General features: G+C 46.5%; 1 protein-coding gene and 1 long non-coding RNA gene across 5 annotated transcripts; one reads left to right on the forward strand and one right to left on the reverse strand.

The window, feature by feature from the left end:
- Positions 1-382: 382 nt before the first annotated feature.
- On the reverse strand, positions 383-26,938 carry LIG3 (DNA ligase 3). Of its 4 annotated transcripts, XM_082201378.1 has the most exons (21): positions 26,804-26,930; positions 25,396-25,562; positions 24,530-25,109; positions 22,587-22,730; positions 20,904-21,101; positions 20,048-20,199; positions 18,593-18,759; positions 15,493-15,570; positions 13,608-13,776; positions 12,293-12,448; positions 10,882-11,013; positions 9,724-9,803; positions 9,151-9,238; positions 8,678-8,755; positions 7,900-8,023; positions 7,208-7,350; positions 5,403-5,477; positions 3,654-3,800; positions 2,694-2,868; positions 1,411-1,505; positions 383-786 (listed from the first exon to the last, which is right to left on the reverse strand). In XM_082201378.1, exons 3-21 carry the CDS (start codon positions 25,080-25,082, stop codon positions 553-555), a joined length of 2,988 nt encoding a protein of 995 aa, XP_082057504.1. In that variant the 5' UTR covers positions 25,083-25,109; positions 25,396-25,562; positions 26,804-26,930; the 3' UTR covers positions 383-552. The 4 variants fall into 4 exon arrangements, with proteins under 4 accessions (XP_082057504.1, XP_082057503.1, XP_082057506.1 ...); XM_082201377.1 differs by lacking the exon at positions 25,396-25,562 and having other exon boundaries at positions 26,804-26,938; XM_082201380.1 differs by lacking the exon at positions 25,396-25,562 and having other exon boundaries at positions 24,530-24,948; positions 26,804-26,914.
- On the forward strand, positions 13,783-15,583 carry LOC309520175. Its single transcript, XR_014214170.1, has 2 exons — positions 13,783-14,963; positions 15,052-15,583. It is a non-coding gene; the product is annotated as an uncharacterized lncRNA (long non-coding RNA).
- Positions 26,939-27,421: the final 483 nt, after the last annotated feature.

Genomic DNA, 27,421 nt, shown 5'->3' on the forward strand with positions numbered 1-27,421 from the left:
CGGGTGTCGTGTTAAAGCTCCCATCAGCAGTCTGGTCACTCCACAACACATGAACTACAGTGGTCAGGCTAATGGTCAAGTTTGAAGCCATGGAAATTTGAATGACAGCCTCTTCCCAAGCCAGGCAACATGTTCCCACTGGGACATGGGGAGGAGGTAGGAGAAGATTCTCTTCTAAGAAAGGGGAGTAAAAGGCAGAAACCTTCAGACTTGGCTGAGGAGTTTGCATGGCAGTGACAGCTCTGCTGCACTTGTGGGTCTTGACCCTATAGTGGGAGACTTACTCCCTTAGACTTAAATACCACCTTTTCATTTTGCGGGGGACGGGACAGGACGACAACTATACCCCTTTATTCTTAGAAATAAGAACAGACCCATGAAGTGATATTTAATTTGATTTCCATAATGTCAGTTTATCAGAGCTGAAAATTTCATCCCAAAAGGTGTTAAACCTTTGCTTTAAAAATGTAGCCAAGGCATCCTTAAAAGCCACCTTGCTCCCCTCACCTGTCCCTGTGGCTGCTGCGGCCCTGGGATGGGCCAAAGACCAGCTTAGCAAGGGGCTACCAGCCTCCTTTTCCGTATACACTCCCAGATCCAGTCCGGGGAGACGTGCTTGGCAGATGGATTCTCTTCCACGTCCCCCATAACGTGTGTCGCTGAGGAGGTGTCGAATTCGCGGACCAAGTCTCCGTCGTAGGCGACAAAATACCGCCTAATTTTGCTGAAGCCTTCCACGGAAGGAGGCAGGTACAGCTTCACCCCAGTGAAGATATCCAGCAGCATCTGCGGATAGAGAAATGGGAAGAAACACAACTGGTTGGTGAATGAGGAAGGACTCGGCTTGCTATATGGTGGGTTGGGAACTGGCGGCCCACAGGCCTAGTTGGGCCCACAGGACTTCTCCACTTGGCCCACGAGGTTGCTTCAACTGAGCTACGCCTATCTGACATCACCGAAGATGGGGAAGTGCTTGGACAAAAGGGGCTTTGCAGGCACTCATTGGCAATGCCTGAAAAGCCCCCGACAAAGCATTTCCATCACTGGAAGGCTTCCTTTGGAATTAAATGCATCGCAAGGGGTTGGACTAGATGACCCTTTGGGTCTCTTCCTACAATTCTATGAAACATTTTCTCTTTCCAAAGTATGCAGATTGTTATTCAGAATGCCCCCTTCAGTTACAAGAAAGTAAGAAGAGCACAGCTCGATTAGGCCAAAGGAACGCCTTTTCACACCTGTTAGCCACCTACCTCTGGGAGGTCCGCAAGCAGGGGGTGAGTACATTCCCCCCAGGAACTGGTATTCAGAGGCAAGCTGTCTCTGAATCTGCAGGCAGATTATAGCCATCCTGGCTAGTAGCCACTGATATCCATATCCCACAAGAGAGATGAGGAGGTCAGGTCCTCTTACCTTCCCCTTCTCTCCTTCCAGCTCAGAGGCTTTCCTCTTCTCTCCTCGCTTCTCCGTGGCCTTCTTCAGCGGGGACTTTTCTACAGGTTTGCTGGCTAAAAAGAAAAAAGACAACAAAACATTCTACATCAGTGAGTTAGGGTGCCTTGCCAGAAGAAGGGAGAGGGCCGTGTAGAAGGGTCAAAGGTGGGCATATTGTGGCGGTGTGCACTGGTCTTCTAGCCCACCTTACCCCATAAACTGTGGAGTGGGAAACTGATCACTTAAAATAATTATCTGCATCAGTTAAAGCCACAGAAGAACAGCCTGCTAGAATAGGCCAATGGCCCATCTAGTCCAGCATCCTGCTTTCAAATAAACATAGGAAGCTGTTCTACAGAGTGAGATTATTGGTCCATTTAGCTCAGTACTGTCTACACTGACTGACAGCAGCTCTCCAGCATTTCATGCAGGAGTGTCTCCCACTTGGGGACTGAATCTGGGACCTTCTGGGTGCCAAGCGAGTGCTCCACCAACTGAAATACAGTCTCTCCCCTTCTCACAGTGGCTGATCATCACCCTATTCCTGGCTACTGACAGGCAACTTGATTGCAACAGCCTGTCTTTTCACTAGGGTTTGGATGGGCTTTAGGGTGGCCCTGAGTGGGTTATGGAAAGCACGTGGCAGGGATTGGCACTGAACAAGCTTTGGGTGTTGCCCCTCCATGACATGTTATCCAGAAACAATTTTATGCTGCTTGTCCAAAGCTCAGAGCAGCTTCCAGAACAAAAAATAAGTAACTATTATAATTAGAGACACGGAGAAACCTAAAGCATGAATTACAAAAATGGAACAGCATCACTGATGAACTGAGAGACTGATCAGTGCACAATGCCCTCTGCAGGGATGGAGGAACCTGTGTTTTGCTAGATGTCCAACTCCCATCAGCACCTGCCAATGGCCAAGGAGGATGCTGGGACTTATAGTCCTTGGGAGTTATAGTCCAGCAACATCTGGAGGGCCAGAAGCTTCCCTCCATCTCTGACCCCAATCCCCATAAGAAAAAAGGTGCACCTTGCAGTCCCTTAAAAAGAGTTAAGAACTGTGGCTTTGGGCTGCCCTGGGGCCATGACCATAAAGGCCCTGCTTCTACAGATGCACCTCTCACCATGTGTTGTCAAAAGACAAAGCAGGAAGCCAGCTGCGTGTGTCTGTATTTGGGGCAGGGTTTGATGCCCAAGGGAACTTTCAACAGCCCTCCCCAGCCCCCCTCCCACAGCAACAAACATCCCAGCCCCCACACCTTCAGGTTTCTTAGCTTTTGCTGGGGACTTGCTGGAGGGCTGCTTCGGAGCCTTGCGGGGAGTGGAAGACCTCGACTGCCCTTCTGTCTCTCCGCTGCTGCCAGCTGTGGAGTTCTCCTCCTCCATGGCAACCACAGTGAAGTCAGACTTCTCCTTGGACAACTGGTATAGCTCCTGCCCCCCGCCAGAGTATAGGGATTTGCCATTAGAAAACAGGAAAGAAACCCTCAGCCAGGGAACAAAGGAAGGTGCCTCCGGTCCATCTAGCTCAGTATTGTCTACACCGACTGGCAGCAGCTCCCCTGGGTTTCAGCCAGGAAAAACCTTGCCAACCCAACCTGGGGATACCGTTGGGGACTGAACCTCGGATATCCTGCATGCAGAACAGACACTCCACTAATGAGCTGCAGCCCTTCCCCTTGAAACAAAAGAGATTATAATTTTAAAAGATCTATCTATCTATTTACAAACACACATGTACAAATAAAGCTGAGCCAGACCCTTGGTCCATCTCACTCAGAACTGCCTGGACTGACAGCGGCTCTCCAGGATTTCAGACATACCCTTCAGGATTTGCCAGCCACACCTAAGCATGATTCTAGTCCTCTTGGTTCTGACTATAGGGTTGGGGGTTAGACGAGATTACCCTTGAGGTCCCTTCCAACTCTACAATTCTATGATTCTATGAATCAGAGGAAGCTGCCTCATACTGAGTCAGACCACAGGTTCACCTAGCTCAGCACTGTCCACACTGACTGGCAGCGGCTCTCCTAGATTCCAGGCAGGAGAAACCTTCCCAATCTAACCTGGTGACGTCATTGGGGACTGAACCTGGGATCTTCTGCATGCAGAACAGATGCTCCACCACTGAGCTACAGCCACTTCCCCTAAGAATCAAGTGAAGTTCCACTCCTGGTTCTAAAGGAAGGGCAGATGAGCAGCAGAAGTGGGTGACTCACCCGGAGTTGTGGTAGGGAGGTGGCCGTGGCCCAGTCTTTGTCGTCTCGGATCCGCGTGCAGCGTGGAAAGCGGATGGAGATCCCATCAGCGGTGTGGGCCTCTGCTTTGGAGAACTCAGCCCCCGTGATCTCCCAGACTGGTGCTTCCTAAGGCAGAGGGCAACAATCGCAGAATGAGCTGACCCAACCTTACTTGGCCAGTCCTCTCTCTGCTGCTCAATGCAGTTCACCATTAAAGGATAGCAGTTTGTGAGGGAGAACTCTGCTGGAGAACAGCCAGAATTCTGTGCGAGTTCTGCACAAGACTGGAACAGAATTCAGCACCCCAAGAATCTCAGCTTGGGTTCTGAAAATTCTAAAGGAAACTACTAGCCCCCATGGCCAGAGAGGCAGTCTTGGGAGTACTGGGTGCAGAATTGTAGTGTATTAATCACACACATATACACAACCTGGATTATGCTCCCTCATCCTTGTTTTCAAGAAGTCTGAGAAACATTCATCTGTTCCCAATATACTTGAACGAGATTCTTTTTTCAACATGGTCAGGAGATCTGAGAGAAGTGGCTGAGGCAACATGGTGTGTGCTCTGAGTTCATAGGAAAACCCACTTTGGGTCTTTGATCCAGTGAAGAGGTAGGGCGCCAAATGAACAGATATGATTAAAAGGGACTTTTGACACACAACACAAATACAAGCTGATGGCGTCCTGTGCTCATTTAATTCATGTGAGTTCAACCATACTTGGCTGAAGACAGGATGGTTCAAATTGTACAAGTTAAATCCAAGCAAGGCAGACCTCTTTTTGAGCCAGGTCTGCTTGGGGTTATCTGTTACAAAAAGAGCTTTTAAGTTCTCCACTTTGATTGCTGGACAAGGCCCACTTGGCACATAGGCACTGGAAGTACAGGGGATTCTCTTGCTCTCCTCTACCTACTAGCCATAGGGCAGATCCAAGGGTTTAGGAATGTGCAATTTTTTGTATACAGTCGTACCTTGGATCTCAGACGCCTTGGCTCCTGAACAAATCAGCTCCCAAATGATCGAAACCTGGAATTGAGTGTTCCAGGTTTTCAACGATTTTCGGAAGCCGAACATCCGGCGTGGCTTCTGATTGGCTGCAGGACGCTCCTGCAGCCAATTGGAAGCTGCACCTTGGTTTTCGAACAGTTCTGGGAGTCAAACGGACTCTCGGAATGCATTCTGTTCGAGAGCCAATGTAAGACTGTATGTGGAATTTTAAAAATTCAACTACCTCCCCCCCAACACACAAAGCTCTCATATAGAACAGTGGTTTCTCGACCAAGGATCTACTGTATTTTCCACTCTATAAGACGCACCTAGTTTTTGGAGGAAGAAAACAAGAAAAAAAATATTCTGAATCTCAGAAGCCAGAACAGCAAGAGGGATCGCTGTGCAGTGAAAGCAGCAATCCCTCTTGCTGTTCTGGCTTCAGCGATAGCTGCGCAGCCTGCATTCGCTCCATAAGACACACACACATTTCCCCTTACTTTTTAGCAGGGAAAAAGTGAGTCTTATAGAGCAAAAAATACGGTAACTGGGTTCATATCTGCTTAGCTTCACCTATATAGCCACACCAGACACTAACAATTCATTTACAGAACGCCCCCTGCCCACAACCTCTAAAAAAAGGTCCACATTGAAAATCAGAGCCCATTGTTACTTTTGCACAGGGACAATCCTATTCCTCTCCCCCTGCAGCTCCTGCCCCTCCCTCTCAGGCTGTTTTACCTTTGGATCTGGAACAATGAAGTCTGGGTAATAATTCTTATTTATTTTCAGCCAGCTTGGAATCTTACTGGGATCCTAGGAAGGAGAGAAAAAGACACAGGAAGTCACCTTCAAAATAATCCCATTCCCTGAGCCTACCAGCTGCACACCTTGGAAGATCTTTGAAGAAGAGCCTGGCCCATGGAGGTCCAGCATGCCCAGCAAGCTCTTCTCACAGTAGCCAATCACAGATAACTGTTCTGGGAAGCCCACAAAACAAGACTGGAGTGCAACAGCGCTGAAAGGACCGTTGGAAGCAGCCATAGGCTAAGTCATGTCATGAATCCATCTAGTTCAGTGTTGTCAAAATGATCAAGGGGATGGAGTGACACCCCTCTGAGGAAAAACAGCAGTGTCTGGGACTTCTGAGCTTAGAGAAAAGGCAAGCAAGACATGACATGAGAGAAGTTTAAAACATTATGCAGGGCATGGAGAAACACTAGAACTTGTGGGCATCCAATGAAGCTGAATGTTGGAAAATTCAGAAGGGGTAAAAGAAAGGACTTATTCATGCAGTGCATAGTTCCCGCAAGAAGCAATGAGGGCCACCAGATGGATGACTTTAACAGATGATTGGACAAATTTGTGGAGGAGACGGCTATTGATGGATGGCGGCTAACAGATTGAGGTTGAATCCTGACAAAAGTACTGTTTTGGGGGGACAGGAGGTGGGCAGGTGTGGAGGATTCCCTGGTCCTGAATGGGGTAACTGTGCCCCTGAAGGACCAGGTGCGCAGCGTGGGAGTCATTTTGGACTCACAGCTGTCCATGGAGGCACAGGTCAAATCTGTGTCCAGGGCAGCTGTTTACCAGCTCCATCTGGTACGTAGGCTGAGACCCTATCTGCCTGCAGACTGTCTCGCCAGAGTGGTGCATGCTCTGGTTATCTCCCGCTTGGACTATTGCAATGCGCTCTATGTGGGGCTACCTTTGAAGGTGACCCGGAAACTACAACTAATCCAGAATGCGGCAGCTAGACTGGTGACTGGGAGCGGCCGCCGAGACCACATAAGACCGGTCTTGAAAGACCTACATTGGCTCCCAGTATGTTTCCGAGCACAATTCAAAGTGTTGGTGCTGACCTTTAAAGCCCTAAACGGCCTCGGTCCAGTATATCTGAAGGAGCGTCTCCACCCCCATTGTTCTGCCCGGACACTGAGGTCCAGCTCCGAGGGCCTTCTGGCGGTTCCCTCACTGCGAGAGGCCAAGTTACAGGGAACCAGGCAGAGGGCCTTCTCGGTAGTGGCGCCCGCCCTGTGGAACGCCCTCCCATCAGATGTCAAAGCGATAAACAACTACCTGACATTCAGAAGACATCTGAAGGCAGCCCTGTTCAGGGAAGTTTTTAATATGTGACATTTTAGTGTATTTTTCATCTTTGTTGGAAGCCGCCCAGAGTGGCTGGGGAAACCCAGCCAGATGGGCGGGGTACAAATAATAAATTATTATTATTATTATTATTATTATTATTATTATTATTATTATGGCTACTACTGGTCATGGCGGCTATGCTCTGCCTCCATGGTCAGAGGCAGTGATGCTTCTGAATGCCAGTTGCTGTAAAACTGCAGGAAGGGGAGAGCACTCTTGTGCTCAGGTCCGGGCTTGTGGGTTTCCTGCTGAGACACCTGGTTGGCCACTGTGAGAACAGGATGCTGGCCTAGATGGGCCATTGGACCTGCTCTTATGTATGCCGACTTGGCAGCAGCTCTTTGAGAATCCCCGCAACCGACACTCGAGGGCTGTGACATCTCCGGGCTGCAAACCTTGCTGATCTTCACCATGTCCAGCTCCTTTTGCAGCCGGGCCAGCGTGGCGTCATCATGGCCGCCGGCGCACTTGGTCACCGTGCACCACTTCTGGCTGTCGGGATCGTAGCAGCCCATGAGGAAGATGGACATCATCCCCCCTGCGGCAGAGAGAGGGAGGGAAACGCGGTGTGAAGAGAATCAGAATTTACAGGGTTAACAGTTCTGAGTGACGTCTCACATCATGAGGCGTGGTTATGTTTCACATACGGGAGTGTTCTCTGTGTGTGATCTCTCTTTCGGTTTTGACCAAGAGGCGAAAGATGTGCGCTTTGTCACCGGGCTGATTTATGATGTTTTTCTACACGATTAAAGACTGTTGGAGATAAGCAAGAAAGCCTGCGTGCAGTCTGATTTATTACCCACACACTGCAACAGTTTGTACCGCTGTGTATACTCTGCTAAAGGGCCAAAGAGGCTGGAAGAGGTTTTGACCGGCACGGACAGCACAGTGGCGCAGCTGAGAAGAGTGCCGGACGCCATCTTGGCCCCATATGCGGTCCCTGCTTTAGAGCAGCTCAACTGGAAAAGCAGACTTTATGTCCCATGGACCGCCACCAACTAGATTGGTTGCAGTGATGGGGGGGTGGGGGAGGAAATTTCCCAGGCCTCTCAAGTGGTCCTCTGAGGCTGGTTTCTAAGACACCCACCTTTGCTCCCTTGGCCGTAGAAGGCACCCAAGACCACCAGGTCTGCCGTGTCAGCCATTGCCCCCTCGTTCAGGTAGTCCTTCTTCACCTTGAGCCAGTGGCGTTTTCCTGGCTCATAGAGGCTCTGCACAGGCCAAAGCAAGAAAGAAGAGGCGGTTGGCCAGAGCTCTCTTAAGCGTATCACATCCAGGGCATGTTTAAAAACAAAAAGCAACCTCCTAGTCCTTATGCTTGCAAAAATAGGCATTGAAGCTCTAGAACAATGCCAGCAGATAGCTGTGAAGTTGGAAGAGGCAGAGGGAAGAGAGAGACGATTTCTAGGTGGAGATCTTCAGTTTAACCAACATTAGCACCTCATTTTCCTGTCTAAAAAGTAATCAAAATGTGCCCTGTTTGACTGCTTCAATCTGTGGAGCTGTCACTTTTACAAGTGCAGCATAATGTCTGTGGCACACTCGAGAGAAACTGATAGTTTAGTGTGATGCCCCTAGTCTCTGGAACTTCCTGCCTCTTGATATTAGGCAGGCACTTACGTTGTGCAGTTTGATGCCTATTAAAACCTTTTTGCTTAGCCAAGCCTATCTCGACAGGTAATTTTATGTTTGTTTCTTTTATCTATGATCATTTTATTATGTTTACGGGTTTTATTGCCAATTTTAAAGAATATTTTGTACCATTTTATGTAAACCACTTATTAATTTTTTAAAAAGAAATCAACCTGATGAACCAAGTAAAATAAATTGTCTGGTGTGTACATCAAAAACACAAGGATACATGCCTTCACATCTTTCAGCACCAAACCCTCCAGCCCCTCACGGATGACCCGGTTGATCATATCAGCAAGGTCCGAAGCTTTCTGAAAGAGAAATAGCCAAGTTAAAAAGGATTACCAGAGGGGGAGTGACTGGCTGTGTTAGTTTCTTGCAGGAACAACAACAACAACAACAATAATAATAATCAGAAGGAACAAAATGCAGAACTGTAAAATTCTTTCTATCAAGAATGGAATGTAAGGAAGTCACTCTGTCCCCATCCTACCTAGGTTGTGCTGATTTTCTACTTCAGTCAAATCTGGACAAAACAGAAAAGAACTGTCTGGATTCCAGAACACTGTGGACATTATTAGGCTAATGCTGGTAGGCTCCTCAGAATACTGAGCTCATTTTTGTTGGTGGCAATTTGAGAGTCTTCAATATTCCCCACGGGGACATTTCCAAGCATTTCCAGCTCACAGTCTGGAATGGCACCCACCGTGACGTGCTTCATCTCCGAGAAGAGGATTCGGTTGGGGATTTCCACCATGTTATCGTAGAGAAACTTGCGGCGCTCACGGAGCGGCCTGGAGAAAACAGGGCAGAGATGGAGAACGATGATGAGAAAAACAGGTTTCAGGACGAAATGGGCCTAACTTTATTTAATTTTCATTTATTTCATGAAATGTAGACATTAAAAGAATAAAACAGTGCAATAGCCAATAACAACAGTAAAAAAACAACTATTTAAAACATTCAAAGAATAATGAAAACCAAAGATATGCTAAAAACCAGATTAGAACACAGATCAACATTCTACATATCTGGGTAGGCTTGCCTAATCAAAAGTGTTTTTCACAGGTGTGAAAAAGAGGACAGTAAAGGTGCCTCCCTGATGTCAATAGGCAGGGAGTTCCGAAGTGTGGCTGATGCCGCCGCACTAAAAAGTCCAATTTCTTACAAGTGCATAATGAGTATTATATGGCACCTGTAGCAGGGCCAGTTCTGCAGATCAAAGGGGATAAAAAGGAACAGATATGGTCTTGAGTTATACTGAGAGAATGAGACCCACCTGTCCATCAGACTGACGTCGTTGAAGTAGATACAGTCAAACACAAAGAGGCAGACGTTGGCGTCCTGGAAAGCTGCTTTCTGCAGAGAGACAGTGATGTGTTAGAACACAGATTGTATTTGAGGTTGGAGAAAAAAATCCTGTAGAGCTAGGCAGAAGCTCTTCCATTTGGCAAGGCCCACAGTCTTCCCTGGGTCTCCTTGCTGCCTCTCCTCCTCGGCCCGCCTTTCTCCACTGTGACTGGCCACAGCCTCTCTCCCTGTGCCTTGCTGGACTGCAGGTCCCCTTATCCATGACCATTAGTCATGCTGGGAGGGGCTGATGGGAGCTGGAGTCCACTTTGTGCAGCTCACAGACAGGGCTTCAGATCCTCCCATGGCTGCTCCCTGCCCCCCTCTCGGAACTTCACAGAATCAAAGAGTTGGAAGGCATCCAAAGGCTCATCTAGCCCAACTCTGTGCAATGCAGGAATCAGTTTCGTCTAGGAAACTGAACTCTGTCAGACCAAAGACAGTGCCTCTGTTCAACCCAGTGAGCTGTTCCACAAATGATCAAACTAACCATGGCTCACTGCTTCAAACTTTGCTGGCAAAGTGCTTGATGAGTGTCTGGGGGTGAGGTGGTCAGAAAACCCACAGTTAAGGAAGCAGGCTGGATTTGCATGTTAAATTGAGATGCCAGTAAAAAACACAGCTTCAAATTGTGGTTTTCTGGCAGTAAACAAACCACAGTTAAAATACTGGACAGAATTTGCACGTCACATTAAACCAAGGTTTAATGAACCATAGTTGAAGTAAATCCTGACCTCTCTGCAGGCGAGATGTCCCTAAATTCTGCCTTTCTGAAGTTCTCCCCATCTTTCCTGAATCTCTAAGCTGTCAGTTTCAGTGGTCAATCCCATGAGCTGCATGAGAATGGGGAGAAGGAAAATTCTGGTCTTTCTACATATGATACCCAATGCTATAACCCACCAGCGTGTCTTGCCACTGTCTGCCCCACAACCTAAGCTTAGCATCCCCCAAACTGGTGCCCCCTAGATGTTTACAACTACAGATTCCATCTGCTGTTACTTGCTGTGTTTTAATAAAATCAACCTGCTTTGCAATGAGTTGGGTCATTTCGTCCATTTCTGGGCAAGGAGAGATTATAACCACGCACCTTGTGCACTCCAAGTGTTCCAAAGGGAAGGGGCTTGGCTGTCTTGTTGTCTATTAGAAGAACTTCTGCATCCAGGATCATGCTGTGTCCCCCTGGGAAAGCCTTGGGGATGAAGTCCTTGAAATGGGCCACCTGGTTTAAACATAAGCACATCACGAGATCAGAGTTTCTTGCCAGGGTCATTCCTCCTGTTAGGGAGAGTCAGATGATCACTTCAGGCAGCAGAACCTGAGAAAACAGGGGCTCCTAGTTCCCCAATACTAGAGGAACATGCCAGGTATGTGATATTGGTAAGCAGCCAGCCACTTGTTTCTACAGGAAGCGACCCAAAGAGTGTTGGAAGTTTGGGCACAACTCACATTGCAGAAAGGGGTTTAAACAGAGTAAGGGACCTCCAGATTCCCAAACTATTCCCGCACCTTTAAACTCTGTGCCGACCTATCTCTATCCTTTGAAGTTTAGAAAGGTATGTCTTAGGTTGCAACCTGTTCTGCTGCCTGAAGGTGAGAGGTCATCTCGGATGCATCTCCTGAGAACAAAGGGGCAAGCCTGGCTTGTTGGCTTCTCCAACACATTAGTTAGCCACCACTGCAGCACTCTTTCCTATACTCTCAGTCTGAATACCTTCCAATGAAAGGTATCCTCCAAGCAAGTATTCATTACACTAAGTTAACCTTCTGCTGCTGCTTACTCCAAACACTGGAGTGGTGTAAAGAGAGTGTGGCACAATAGTTAGTGTCAGACTAGGACCTGGGAGATCAAGGTTCAATCCCCCCCCCACACACATTGAGTGATTTTGGGCCAGACACTGGTTCTCAGCCTACCCTACCTCACAGGGTTGTTGTGAGGAGGAAATGGGGGAAGGACCATGTAAACCACCTTGAGCTCCTTGTAGAAAAAGGTGGGATAGAAATGCAATCATAATAAAGTAACAGAAGGGATGGCGGAAATGACTGGCAGAATCCGAGACCAGGGAGAAGAGTTGGTGGAAGAAGATTGGAGGAAATTTAAAACTTATTTGCAGAAATATTGTAAAATTTTTGAATGCTGATGACACTGAAATGAATTGCAGGGGCTCTAGCAACAGGGCAAAATGTAAGATTGGATTAATAATAGATAAACTAATAGGATATGAATTTGCTGAACTAACTATTAAAAGGGATACAAGAATGGGAGACGTGAGGAAGTCAGGAAAATAAGTTAACTAAAGATGAAATTAAGAAAGAGGGAATTTTTGTTGTTTATGTGTGTTTTTCTTTTTTTTCTTTTTTCGTGTTTAAAGTGTGTATTTTTGTATTTTGTAACTTTGTATTTTCTCTGTCTTTGTATTTTTCTGAACTTTTTTATTGTTAAAACTTAATAAAATATTGATTAAAAAAAACATAATAAAGTAACAGAAGGTTCCACTGACCTTGTGTGGAAGGACAGGTTTCAAGCTGCGACTGAAGTAGCTGAAGTGGTCGCCTTTCTTGTGCACCTGGACGCGCTCCCCGTCGTACTTGATCTCCGAGTACATCCCGTTGGGGCACTTCTTCATGGCATACTCGATGGACTTACAGGCCTCAGCCTTGTTGGAGAAAGAAGAAGGAAAATCCCACCTTAGGACTTTTAATTGCACGCAGATCTACAACACAGGAAGCTGCTTTGTATTGTGCCAGAACATGGGTCCACCTATCTCTGTACTGTCTACACTGACTGGCAGCAGCTCTCCAGGATTTCAGGTAGGAGTCTCTCCCAACCCTACTGGGAGTTGAACCTGAGACCTTCTGCCTACAAGGCAGATTCTCTAGTCCTGATCTATGTCCCTTCTCCTTGTACAAGCTAGGCACAAGTTGTCTTCTACTATGCAGACCAACACCCCATGTAAAACAGTATCGTCTATCCCAAAATCCAACAGCAATCCTCCAGCTGCTCAGGCCAAGATCTTCTCCAATCCACTCCCCGAGGTGTTTAGGTATGATCCTGGGACCTTCTGCAACAACCTGGTGTCCTCTGGAGGTCTCATACTACAACTCCAATCAGCCCAGCCAGCATGGCTGAAAGGACTGCGCGATATCTGGTTTCCAACATCATGATATACCAATATATCACAATATCTGAAATAAGGTGGAGCTATGTAGAGGCATTCGCTGGCTTCACGTTCTTCCCCACATTGTGATTTTTGCATAGTGTGTGGGTGATGATTCACATTCTGTTGCCAGGTCAAAAATTATGAAACTGATCTCACAATATGGACTTCAAACTGGTTTTGGAAGATATACTGATACGTTGGCCAGCCCTAGTGACTGATGTGAACTGTAGTTGGAAACATCCAGAAAGCACCAGGTTGGGGATAGCTGCTCTCCCTCTGAAAAAGGGATTCTCAGCACTTTAGAAGATCCGCCTGCAGATCACAAGAGCTCTCCCTCCTTGGAAGCAGCTCTGGAATGATTTATACACCTGTCCTGCTCTTCCCCATCTTCTGGCATCCAGTTGGGCACTGAGAGAACAAAATGTGAGGCTGGATGGACTGCCCTTTGGCAGCAGCCAGGCTCTTACATTGCAGAATGGACTGTGGTCCACACAAGCTCATCCCACAAAAAGTGCCACTAGATACTTCCTTGCTTTAGCCTTCATTAAAAGCCAAACAGTTGACAGAGATGGGGACAGGAGGGCCTCTAAAGGGAGCTCCACGGGCTGGATGAGGAGATCACCAGATCACAGGGTTTGGGGCTGTTTCTTTTTACCAGCATGGGTTGAACGGGGGTCATCAGTGTGGCCTGGACGCTGAGAGTCCTCTTTAGGCCTGGCACCTTCTGGGACTCCTGCTGGTTCCTCAGCACCCTTTCAACCACGTCGTGGAGGTTGCGTGAGGCTTTGAAAGCCTCATAAGCATTTGGGTCCAAGGCATCCAACCTGAAAGGAAAGAAGGAGGCAGGGAGAAAGATTGTGGGAGGTAACAGTCTCATATATTATTTTCCTATAAAATTAGATGAAGTCATAGAGGAGAGGGGCTATTGATGGCTACCAGCCATAATGGTTCTGCTCTGCCTTTACTATTGGAGGCAGAAATGAGTTGCTGGAAGTCACAGGATGAGAGAGGGCTCTTGTGCTTGGGATGTGCTTGAGGGTGGACTGTTAGCCTGAACCAGCAATTGTATTCTTGTCAATTGAGATAGAAGAGGGGAGAAAGGAGCTGAAGAGTGCTGTGTGAGGAATAAGACCACAGAATAGCTGAGGGAAAACTGAGGCCTGAATTTTTAAAGGTCAGTGCATTATTTATCACCTCGCTGTTTGTGGAATTCTCTCACCAGGGAGGCCTGCCTGGTGTCATCGTTGCATAGCTTTAGGTGCCAAGCAAAAAAAAATCTCTTTTTCAATCAGGCCTTTCTCTCTTCATTATCTCTGACCTTCTTGAGTGGGTGGTATGTTTTAATCCTGCTTTTTCAAAAATAGGATTGCCTTTAGATACAGTCGTACCTTGGTTCTCAAACGGAATCAGTTTGACTTCCGAAAACATTTAAAAACCAAGGCACGGCTTCTGACTGGCTGCAGGAGCTTCCTGGGCTCAATCGGAACCTGCAGAAGCCGCATCGGACGTTCAAAAATGTTCGAGTCACAAGGCATTCAAGAACCAAGGTACGACTGTACATTGTTGCCAGAGTCAACATATGTGTTTGTTTATATACTGCAAGTTGCTTTGAATTACCTTGGCAAAGAAGTGATCAATAACTATAATTAACAGTAATAGTAATAAATTTCTACATACAGTCGTACCTTGGATTCCAAACACTTTGGTACTTGGATGTTTTCGTTCCCGAACGCCGCAAACCTGGAAGTGAGTGTTCTGGTTTGCGAACATTCTTTGGAACCCGAATGTCCGATGGGGCTTTTGCGGCTTCCGGTTAGCTGCAGGAGCTTCCTGCAGTTAATCAACTTCCAAGGTACGACTGTATTTATTTAAAAATTGTGTACCACTGAATCATAAAAGAAAGTCAAAGTGGTTTACAGCAATAAAACCATATTTGTTACATCATTAACCATCACAGAAGGATCTTTTCTTAATTGGCTGCATAGGCCTCGCAGAATAGAAACAGTCAGGAGTGCTCTGATGGTGTTTCCTGCTTGGCAGGGGGTTGGACTCGATGGCCCTTGTGGTCTCTTCCAACTCTATGATTCTATGATTTTCAGCAGGCGTTCCAAAAGCTGGCGCAGAAGGCGTTTGCTGAATTCCCATTGGCGGAGCACTGCACAATACTGGGCTGATGACGCTATGTATATTTGTATTTAATGCAGTTATATCTCATCTTTTTCTCCAAGCGGCTCAGGGTAGTATACATGGTCCCCCAAACCTACTCTTTTAATCCTCACATCAGCCCTGTGAGGTAGGTTAGGTTGGGAGACAGTGAACTTCATGGCTGAGTGAGATTTGAATCCTGGTCTCCCAGGTCCTAGTCCAGCAGTCTAACTGCTATGCCACACTAAAAGCTTGGTCCTTGGGGCTGTTGAGAGTTGGGAGAGCAGCTCCATTTCAAAAAGAGCCCAAGTGGTCTTCTTCTATGTCTCCATCACATCCCATTTTTAGATTTCTGCATTATTTCTGGAAATGACATACACATAGAGAGAGCTTACACATGTTTGGCTCCAGCATTCATTTTCAAGTCATGCTTTATCAACCGGATGATGCACTTCAGGTCATTGGCCGTGCACCTGAAAATTAAAAGAACAATTAAAAACAATCATAAAACAAGATCATGAAGCATAATAATTAATCATTGGAGATTTTATCAGCTGCAAACTGTACATTTATTTATTTAAAAAACTTAATCATAAGGACCATGCAGCTTGCAGTGCTGAAGATCAAAACAAACGCAACAGCAGCCTCCCAAGTCAGCCTGTAAAGGAAGGGGCAGCAGGGAGAACGCTGAGCCCCCCTCCCACTTCTATGCAGATTATTTCTCCCCAGTGATTTTTTTTTCTTGTTGGATCAGTCCAGTGGCCCATCTAGCCCAGCAACCTGCTCTCCCAGTGGCCAGCCAGATGCCCCAAAGAGAAGCATGCAAGCAGGAGCCAAGCACAGCAGCACTTTCCCCTTCCTGTGGTTTCCAGGCAGAGCATAGCCATCGCAGCTAGTAGCCATCAATAGCTCTCTCTCATAGAATCATAGAGTTGGAAGAGACCACAAGGGCCATCGAGTCCAACCCCCTGCCAAGCAGGAAACACCATCAGAGCACTCCTGACATACGGCTGTCAAGCCTCTGCTTAAAGACCTCCAAAGTAGGAGACTCCACCACACTCCTTGGCAGCAAATTCCACTGTCAAACAGCTCTTACTGTCAGGAAGTTCTTCCTAATGTTTAGGTGGAATCTTCTTTCTTGTAGTTTGGATCCATTGCTCCATGTCCGCTTCTCTGGAGCAGCAGAAAACAACCTTTCTCCCTCTTCTATGTGACATCCTTTTATATATTTGAACATGGCTATCATATCACCCCTTAACCTCCTCTTCTCCAGGCTAAACATGCCCAGCTCCCTTAGCCGTTCCTCATAAGGCATCATTTCCAGGCCTTTGACCATTTTGGTTGCCCTCCTCTGGACACGTTGAATTTCTCTACTTCTCTTTTAAAGCCATCCAGGCTTTTTTCTCCTCTCTACTCCATGAATTTCTCTACTTCTCTTTTAAAGCCATCCAGGTCAGTGGCCATCACTGCCTCCTGTGGGGGAGGATTCCATAGTTTAACTATGTGCTGAGTGAAGAAGGACTTTCTTTTATCTTTCCTCAATCTCCCAACACTCAGCTTCATTGGATGACCACAAATTCTAATGTTATGCGACAGGGAGAAAAACTTTCCTCTGTCCACTTTCTCCATGCCATGCATAGTTTCACAAACTTCCTTCTCTTACCTTTTCTCTAAAGCAAAAAGTCCCAAATACTGCAATCTTTCCCCATAGGGGATTTGCTCCATCCCCTTGATTGTTTTGGTTGCTATCACTGCACAAGCAGGATTACAAAAGCACCAAAACAGTCTTCCATTCAGACATGTAAACAGATCCCTGCTTCTGCAAAAGCAAGCTGGCAGCTTGTGCTGCCACTTCAGAATCTGTCCTTTTTTAAAAAAATAAAATAATTTTTATTAACAAACCAATCAAATCACATTAATTCCAAATTACAGAGCCAAATTTTAATTTTTTGTTGGGGGTACCCCTGTTTCGAGCTCCGAAAGGGATCCGGTCATCTTATTGCTGCTGCTTTGATGTTCACAATTCTGTCCAAATAATGTTCACAATTCTATCCATTCCTTCTTTGTTGTTTTCCTCATCTCTTCTTGTTGTTTTCGTATATTTTTCCTTTCTTTACTTTGTGACCTCTGATAGTCTCCACAAGCGAGTTGAAAACAAGCATTTTTATAATCCTGTGTGGATTTTTCCATTCATCCAAGAGTCATATTCAGACAGCAGACGCATTTCATCACTTCCATAAAAACAATCTTAACGTCTGCTTATTAATCTTCACAGGCCTGTCACTCCATTCTCGATCTTCTCAGGGGGTTCTGCCAAGAGTCCGATATAATAACAAAGCCAAGCCCCCCCCCCTTGATCGTCAATTCTACAACGAAGCCTGCCAACATGGCGACTCTCTTTTTATAACTGCGTCAATCCAAAAGCCTTTTTCTTTTCCAGATCTCCATAAGCCAAGCCTTTGGTTAGTAATTCATTTCCACACAGTTTCTTAATCGTCTCGCTTATACAGTGGTGCCTCGCAAGACAAAATTAATCCGTTCCGCGAGTCTCTTCATCTTGTGGTTTTTTCGTCTTGCGAAGCACGGGTATTAGCGGCTTAGCGGCTTTAAGAAAAAGGAAACAAACTCGCAAGAACTCGCAAGAAGTTTCGTCTTGCGAAGCAAGCCCATAGGGAAATTCGTCTTGTGGAACGACTCAAAAAACGGAAAACTCTTTCGTCTTGCACGTTTTTTGTCTTGCGAGGCATTCGTCTTGCGAGGTACCACTGTAGTCAATTATGTAACGGTTCTTCTTGGGGAGGGATTGTTAGGTAATCACATAGAGGGAAAAAAGAAAAGCTCCCCCCCCCTTTCTGTCCCGTTCCGACATACCGACCCTTTGATGTATCTTCTTGATATATTTTCCTGTTGAATCCAGCCCGTCACTCAACTTCACAGAGGTCACTTCAATTAGCAGTCTAAACTCCCGTTCTTCACTCGAAACACGTGCATTTGCTGCTCTCTCTAATTGTTATTTTGAGCTCCTGCAACCAGGTCGCACGATCAGAGACGGGGTCGGGAGAGCCATCACACACGAGTGTTGTGCGCCTAGTGCCCTCACCCCCTTCTTCTTTCGAACTTGGGGGTGATTTATGGCAACCGCAGGCGAAGGCAGTGTTTCCCCCATTCCCTGGGGAAACAAGGGAGGCTACATACTCCCATATTAGCTTCTTAATTGCCTCGTGTGAGATGGAGAGATGGTATTGTCGGCCATCTTCCAATGCGCCCCTAGCGACCCCCGCTTCAGAATCTGTCCTTAGAGCAGAACCTGTTGTGGCCTTCCTTTAATCTGCCACCCTCCAGAGGTTGTCAGACTAGAACTCCCATCAGTCCCAGCTGTCAGCTAAACTGATGGTAAGGAATTATGGGAGCCCCAATAACACACTGGAGACACGGGGAAGTTCCTCACCTCTAGCTTGATCTCCCCAGCCAGGAATCTCAAACCTCTTACTGTACCTGTTTGCAACATCCTGCAGCAAGCTTTGCTGGTCGTCCTCTTTGGAAAGCTTAGAGAGCTGTGTCAGGAAGTCATCAACCTCTTGGATCGTCAAGAGGCTCTTGGCAGCCGGGGGGCAGGATTTGCTCTGCTCAAAGAAGATCCGCACCGTCTCAGACACATCACCCTGTTTAAAATAGAATCATACACTAAATCACATAATAGAATAGGGAGGGGGAGTCTTTTCACAAAATAATAGAAATGTAGGATTTGAAGGGACCCTGAAAATAATCTAGTCATCTAATCCATTCCTCTGTAGTGCAGAAAACAACTAGAGAATCGCTGGCAGATAGTCATCCAACTTCTGTTGAAAACCCTCCAGTGAAGGGGAATCCACCACTTCCCAAGGTAGTCTATTGCATTTTAGAACAGCTCTTACTGTCAGAAAGCTATTCCTGATATTTAGTTGGAATCTCCTTTTTTGTCATCTGAATACAGTGATTCAGGTTGTCTTCCATGGAGCAGCAGAAAACAAGCTTGCTCCGTCTTCCATGTAACAACACTTCTGTCCTCCAGGCTGAACATCCCAGCTCCCTCAACATTTCCTCAAAAGGCTTGGTTTCCAAATCCTTGATCATCTTAGTCTCCCTCCTTTAGACACCTTCCAGCTTGTCAATATCCTTCTTAAAATGTAGTGCCCAGAACTGGACACAGGACTCCACGTGGGGTCTGACCAAGGCAGAATAGAATAGTCCTATTGCTTCCCTCAATCTGGACACTAAATGCAGCCTGGATTAGCATTCTCTCTCTTTTTTTTTTTTGCTGCTGCATCGTTCTGTGGACTCATTAAGTTTGTGATCTACTAAACCACTGGATCCTTTCCCCATGTACTGCTGCCAAGCCAGGTGTCTCCCATCCTAAATGTGTGCACCTGATTATTCCTGCTTAAGTGCAGAACCTTACTTTTGTCTATATTGAAATTCATTTTGTTAGTTTGTGGCCAGTTCTGCAACCTGTTAAGGCCATCTTGAATCCTGGCTCTACACCAACACCTCTCTCTGTCCTCCATCCAGGCAAGCAAGAGCCATAATCAGAGTTCAATGATCCATCCCAGCCCAAAACACTGAAGGATGGCTGATGGGCGTGTGCCTTGGGGAGTGTCCTGAGGGCTTGACGGACAGGCCTGGAGGGCCAAGATTCAAGACCATTACAGTGGTACCTCTAGATACAAACGGGATCCATTCTGGAGCCCTGTTTGCATCTAGAGGTAAACGTAACTAGCGACGGCACGTCTGCGCACGCCACTTTTCGCCGCTTCTGCGCATGACGTCATTTTGAGCATCTGCGCAAGCGGCGAAACCCGGAAGTAACACTCTCCGTTACTTCCGGGTTGCCGAGGAGCGCAACTCGAACGTGCTCAACTCGAAGCATACTTAACCCGAGGTATGACTGTACATAGCAAACTCATTCCTCACTTGTTCAAGGTCTCGGACCATGTCCTCCTGGCTGCAGCCAAATATCCTGCTGAAGAGCTTTACGATCTGCTTGTCATTCAGGTTGTAAACACTCTTTATGACCCCCGGCAACAGCAGCTTGACTGTCAGGTAGAGATCACCACGGAAGCCATCTGGGTACAAGGAAAGAGGTGAGAATGGACAGCCCGGCCTCGGTGGACCACATTTGCCCATAATGAAGAGGTCTCTAGAAAACCTACAGCCCTAATCACAGCAACCCAAGCTTATCACAGATGACTATTTTAACCCTTGTTTATTGCTGATTTTACATCTGACTTCAACGTCTTTGTTATTTCTATTTTTATCATCCAAGCCACTTTGAGTGCAAAACAGTAACTACTAATTAATTGTTACTCTTTTGAATGTTATTGTGCTATGATCCTCCTTTGTGGGTTGCGCAAACTGCTATTCAGAAAAATGCTTTTTGTAGGGTTGGAGGCACGGGGAATGAGCTTATGGAACAAAGGGGGCAGTGGCCTGAAAGCATTTGGGGACTACTGACATATAGCATGCATATACCGTACATTATGGAACCAGGATGAGGAAACGAACTGTGTTCCACCTGTCCCATTTGGCAGATCACTCATATTTAATAAATAATAAAATGGGGGGGGGGGTACTGGTTTTTTAAAAAATTAGGTATTTTGTGTTTTTCTTTTTGTATCTTTCTGTTGTGAACCGCCCTGTGATCTTCAGATGAAGGGTGGTATACAAATTTAATAAATAATAATAACTGTTCATATATTTAAGCCTGCCCTCTACATCAACACAAACGCTCCCGATTTTTAAAAAAAGAGAAAGGGAGAAGGAATTGTACCTCCACTGGTTCCCTTCTGCAGGAAGTCCTGGATGATCTGGGTCTTGACGTTGTAGCTAGGTTTGTCGGCTACCATAGCACAAAGCTTCCTGAATTCCCGCAGCAAACAGTCCTTGTGCTTTGGGTCACTCTTCTCCGTGGACAAGCTGGGCTTGCGGGGAGATGCAGAAGCCACTTCATCAGAGCTGCCCGGCTTAGCTGTGCAGAAAAAGGAGAACTTCAGGGAAAGATACCGCTGACTGGCATGACCTGCGATTTCACACCCCCCCCAAAACATTTATTTGCACTTCTGGCCCATTCTATCCTGAGGACCAGGTGCAGGTAACAGCACCTGAGTAGATCCAAGGCAGCGTTTCTCAGATTTGTTGTTTCTGGATTAAAACTGAAGATGATGAAGGCTCCAGCTCCCCTCAGCCCCAGCCAGCTTGCCCATCAATTCAGGGATGTAGTCCAGCAACATCTGGAGGGCACCACGTTGGCTACCTGTGTTTTACCAGGATGTCTGCTGCAGATCACCATCAGCAAATGATTTGGAATTTCAAATCAGCCAGCCTGATCCTAGGCCTGGGTAATTGGAAGGAAGTCATGCTTAATAGGGATCACTTTCAGGAGAGTGTATCACAGAGGTGGCTAGCCTGCAGCCCTCCAGATCTTGTTGGACGACAACACCCATCAGCTCCAGCCACAATGGTCAGAGATAATGTGAGTTGCAAGATGGGCAAGGCTCGGCCAAAACAGCTTCATAGGCCAAATGGGGAAGCCCAGCAGGTCAAAACACGATGGCAGGGCAGAGGTTTCCCCATCCCTGTCTGTAGAGAATGTGAACAGAGGTACATTTTTCTACCTCTTTCATACCTTAGGAGTGAAGCTGATGGGCAACAGATTCAGAACAGATGTTAGAAAATGACTTATTCACTCAGCACGCTTAACACATGGAATTCCCTTGTGATGAGATGTGGTGATGCCAGCTGGCTTAGCTAGATTTAGAAAAGGTATTAGACCAGCCCAAACCACTCACCCACATGCCATAGGCGACAAGAAATTCTTTGTAGGCAAGCAAGCTGGCTGGAGGAAGGGACGGTGTGTTCCATCCTTCCTCCATTGCCAGTGAAGAACAGGTGGGCTGCCAGAGAAAAAAGGCCCTTCCTCTGCACCCAGGTAAGAAATGTAGCAGACCAATGGAGGAGAGACCTGTAAGCCCCACCCCCACGAGCAGACTGGTATACTTTTGTGGGCTTACTTACAAGGCAGAGTTAGACAAATTCATAGAGATGATGGAGGAGGAGGATGAGTCTACCAACATATTGGCTACAATAGCTAAATGGAACCTTCATGTTCAGAGGCAGTCTACCTCTGAATACAAGGTCCTGTGATGCAATTGCAAGGGAGGGTTGTAGCCTTTTGTGCTTTGCACTGTGAGGTGCAAGATACAGAAACAGATGGACCCTTTGGCTTAATCCGGCAGGGCTCTTCCGGCATCCTTAAGACTCTTGCCAAATCATCAGTTAATGAAGACTATCAGCAGATGACCTAAATGTTAAAACCCAGATCATTGGACATGGATTGGCCACATCCAAGAGCACCTGCAGATTCCCCCATAGAACCAAAGCTAAGACTCTGAGCTGGAAAAAACCACCAATGAATTACAACCAAAAGAAAGAGGCCCGCCCATCTCTTATGCACCTGTAAACCCTGAAAATTTCTTTGGTGATGGATCAGAAGAAGCTGCCGGCATTTTCTTGGGGGAGGTGATTTGACCACTGGCAGAAATCTTCGCCTGGACGGGGGCCTTTTTCTTCGGCGTGTTTGCAGCTTTGGAAGTAAGATCTGTGAAGACATGAGGGGTCAAAGGTTAAAGGCCTCTGGAGCCACAGAATTTATTCTACACCTCTACAGGTCTTGAGTAATACATGTTCAGAGAAACCTGGCACCCCCTTTAAAAAAATTTGAGAAGCTACTAGCAAAAGTGATTTGTCATGTATCTGGGCCTCAACTCAAAAGCCAAACGTAACACAGGCAACTTGTGACAAATCGGTTAACTATGGGCAGGATCCTATTGGCAAAGTAATGGAAGATGAGAGGCAGGTTATTGTGGGGATTAGAAGAGAGGAGGAGGTGCTACAACTGCAGCAAGAATTCTTATCGCCAAGCATTGGAAGACCCAAGATTTGCCCACACTGGAGGAGTGGCAGACGCAATTGATGAACTACATGGAACTGGCCGAGATGACTGCAAGAATCCGAGACCTGGGAGAAGAGGCAATGGAGGAGGACTGGAAAAAATTTAAAGACTATTTGCAAAAGTATTATAAGCTGTATGAAACATAAGACGTCGTATGATTTGGAACGTTAGCCCCAGCAATGAAATTTAATTATCTATGAAATTGCTAACATTTGTGAAAGAATCAAAGTTTAAATGGGTAAAAATGATATTTTTAGAGTAAATGGAGAATAAGAGATCTAAACTTAAATTGCAACGGAAAATATAAAGAAACACACGAAATAAGGGTATAATTTGCTGATGACTTTATTATCAAGAATGCATTATGCGGGAGATGTGGGGAAGTCCAATGGAAATTTGAAATAAGCTGTTGAAATGGATGTGATTTTCTGTTCTTTTTCCTTTTTTTCTTCTATTCTGCTTTTTCTTTCTGTTCTTTTTGTAATTTGGAAAAATGTAATAAAAATTATTATAAAAAAAAAAAAATAGAAGAGAGGAGGAGGAGAACCCTGTGCGCCACTTTGAGTTCCATGGAAAAGTGGGATATCAATGCCATAAAAACATAAAATAAATACAAGGACAAGAAGAAACATCAGGTACAGAATGATTGCCACACAAAGGAAGAACAAGGATATAGTCTGAGTTCCTCACTTGTAGTTTTATAAATCATTTAATGTGTCAACACAAACAGAAGTTATGAATATAGCAGTTGTTGTACAAGGGATTATTATGATGCCTGGAATGTAATGGAAATTAATAAGATTTTGGAACGTAGAAATAAAGCAAATAATCAAGCCATCAATTCTAGCATGTGGGGGACCACCTTATCTAAATTGTATAATTCGGTATTTCAATGATTGGTATTATTAATTGTGTCAAAAACTGGTGTTGCTATGATAAGGCCATTATTGGATTGTAATTGAAAACTAATAAAAATGATTATCAAAATAAATACAGTGGTGCCTTGCAAGACGAAAAGAATCCGTTCTGTGAGTCTCTTCGTCTTGCGGTTTTTTCGTCTTGCGAAGCAAGCCCATTGACGGAGTAGCGGATTAGTGCTATTAGCGGCTTTTAGCGGATTATCGGCTTAGCAGATAAGCGAATAAGCGGCTTAGAAAAAGGGGGGGGGGTGAAAAAAACCCCGCAGGAAATCGCAAGACATTTTCGTCTTGCGAAGCAAGCCCATAGGAGATTCATTTTGCGAAGCACCTCCAAAACGGAAAACTCTTTCGTCTAGTGAGTTTTCCGTCTTGCGAGGCATTCGTCTTGCGGGGCACCACTGTAAAATAAAACAAATAATTTGTAACACTAGTACTAATAATATGAATGAATGTGGCTAACTTTAAGTAGCCAAGGCTCTGAATACTGGGCCACCCTATATAACTGCTCTTACCACCACCGCTTACCCGAGATGTGCTGGTTTATCAGCTCCTTCTCACTGTCCTGCAGCTCCTCCCAGCCCTCCAAGTCCGTGATGTCCTCAATCTTCTTTGTCGTCGCCCGGGCCCTCTCCAGCTTCTCAAAAATGCACTTGACGTGGTACCACTCCTTCATGTCCCCGCCGGACTCTGTGAATGGGTTGGGCACCACCTTCCCGATGCGCACCATCCCCTTGAGGATCTTCTCCTTGCACTTCTTGCAGCCCGCCGTGCCTCGCTTGGCGTAGTCCACGCAGTAGCGCTGCTCTGCCATCTCGGAGACTGTGCACAGGGGCTTTGAGGGCCAAACGGGTAGTGGTGATGGGAAGAGAAAGCCACGGGCAATGCACGGCTGGTACCACCAGCCAGCCGGAGATGGGGTGCTGCTGCTCCACAACCAGGAGCACCTGCGGAAGGCAACAATTTTTTGGAAACTGTGGCCAGCACGGGTTTGAGTTGTCTCTGCTGACAGCAAGGTTTTTTCACTTCTGCTGAGGATTCTGGCTGCCTTTAGGATATGTACCCTGAGCATAAAAGGCATGTAGTTTCCTGGGACTCAGCTACATAGCTGCAAATAAAACATTTTAAATGTGTTGTAAAGTACAATATACAAATGCGACACAAGATGGCGAAAGTGAGCTATGCAAAATTCAATGTATTTTTCAAAACTTTTTTTTTTTTTTAAAAAAGTAGTTTCACAGCGTTTTTATATGTGTGTAGATTCCACCCTGGTCTCCTTTTCTCTCACAGTGCTGAGCTAAGAGGAAAAAGGGAGGTAGTGGGGAAAGAAACATATAACTCTATACAAAAGGAGTCTAGGTAAGAAAAACTGAGGCCACGATCAATTTACTTGCCTTTTTAAGAGACAAGAGGGCTCTTGCAGACTCTGCTGAAAGGGGGAGTCACCACTACCCTTGGAGACATCATTCTTCCTCAATGAATGGAGACTTTTACTTGGGATCCATTTATTTAAAATAAGTATAAAGCCACTTTTTAAAGGGAAACTCTCTTGATACAGCTCCTAAACAATGGATCATTAAATACACATTTCGTTTAAAATAAAAGACAATGTTCAAAACAACACTGAGACCCGTAAGACCAAAAAACTGCAGTTTTTAAAAAAATGAAACATCAGCAGAGAATACAGGCCTTGACTTCTACTTTTATTAAATTTCATATATGTCTATATTGTAATACTTCAAGAAATCCAACCCTCCTGAGAGATTTACACGTGCGAGAGGCTGAAATTAGAAAACAGCATTTTAAAACTGTGGTTATTTTTGGCAGCTGTGAGGGAAAACATTTTTTTTCTGGTGTGATAGTAGTGTTACAAAACTCTTTCCCAGTCACACAGAAACTGGTTTGGTCAAGTGACTTTGTGGCGGCTGGTAGGGCAGATGAAAGGGTAGGTGAGGCAGAGCCAAAGATAGGCAGAGCCACCAATTCCACTTTTGTTCCCATCCTCCTCCCCACAGCTGTGTTCTGCAAGGGGCAACTAAGGAAGAAGAGGAAACTGGCAGGCAGGCCTGGGCTGATTATACGAAAGAAGGCAAGCAGAAGAGAGCTTCCATGGGTCTGACTGGGAAGAGTTTCCTCTTTACAAAGGGCATTTGAACGAACACTTGCACTTTAAACTGGCTGTTGTCAAACAACACTTCAGCGCTATTGGAGCTTAATGAAACTGGGTGGGTTTGCAGTTTTTCATCTTTTTATTTAAGTTAGTCCTGTTGCAAAAACAAAACACGTGCAATGGCTGCAGTCAGTAGGAGAAATATATTACAAACGACACGCATGCCTAGCAATTTCAGGGTTAACCCACGTGGAGCAGACACGCTTCTCTGTTTAGTGCACTCATAACCTAATCCCACCAACCCTGCCCAATGAATATTGGGAGAGCTTCCCCACCACCTCAAGTCTATCTTAGGCCGGAAGAGAAGGGGGGAAAGGAGGCTCCAGGCAGAGAGAGAAAGAGACCCCTCGACAACAGCTCCTCACCCTCGCTGACCCATTTTTCCTCCTCCCTGCCCATCACCATGGCCTCAGGCACCTCGTGGGCTGGGGGACGCTTGGTTGCTACCGCGCACGCGCCATTTATTTTCCCCACAGAGTGACGGTTGGGAGGGGGCAGCGCAAGCCACGCCCCCTATGGGCGCCCATCACCATCACCTCAGGTCTAGGCTCCTTGAAAGAGCGGGGAGCAGGACCCACCGGCGCGTCCCCTCGCCCGTTTTCAACCAGCTCCCCTCTTTCGCGGACACGCACCTTCCTTCATGGGGCCCCTTCAGCCTCGGCGAAGACCCCTTTTAAATCCGGGCATCTCCGGCGCCCCCTCTCGCTCGCGCTGCGGGCGCATGCGCACAGAACGTCGCGTCGCCCCCCGCGGCGTGACGTCACCGTTCGCTGCTGATTTCCTAAACGTTCTTTGGAAGCAGGCAAGGCCGAGTCTCCGCTCCTGACCCGAGCAAGCCACGCCTCCTTTTCCTCCTATTAACTCTTCACCTCCCGGTTTCAGTGTGCGTGCACACGAAAGCTTATACCAAGAACAAACTTAGTTGGTCTCTAAGGCGCGTCTAAGGGGCGCGGATGACGCGGTGAGTTAAACCACAGAGCCTAGGACTTGCTGATCAGAAGGCTGCCAGTTCGAATCCCTGCAATGGGGTGAGCTCCCGTTGCTCGCTCCCTGCTCCTGCCAACCTAGCAGTTCGAAAGCATGTCAAAGTGCAAGTAGATAAATAGGTACCGTGCGCTGCTCTGGTTCACCAGAAGTGGCTTAGTCATGCTGGCCACATGACCCGGAAGCTGCACGTTGGCTCCCTCAGCCAGTAAAGCGAGATGAGCGCCGCAAGCCCAGAGTCGGTCACAACTGGACCTCATGGTCAG

This window comes from Podarcis vaucheri, assembly GCF_965113315.1.
Source record: "Podarcis vaucheri genome assembly, chromosome: 15".
Taxonomy (NCBI): Eukaryota; Metazoa; Chordata; class Lepidosauria; order Squamata; family Lacertidae; genus Podarcis; species Podarcis vaucheri.

Excerpts from the sequence above, each read along its gene's own strand:
- LIG3 (XM_082201377.1), bottom strand. The coding sequence starts at position 25,082 with ATGCCTTTTATGCTCAGGGTACATATCCTAAAGGCAGCCAGAATCCTC. Across the intron at positions 9,804-10,881 it reads GAACACTTGGAGTGCACAAG|AAAGCAGCTTTCCAGGACGC; the intron begins GTGCGTGGTTAT and ends GTCTCTCTGCAG. Across the intron at positions 787-1,410 it reads TGGAAGGAGAGAAGGGGAAG|ATGCTGCTGGATATCTTCAC; the intron begins GTAAGAGGACCT and ends CTCTATCCGCAG.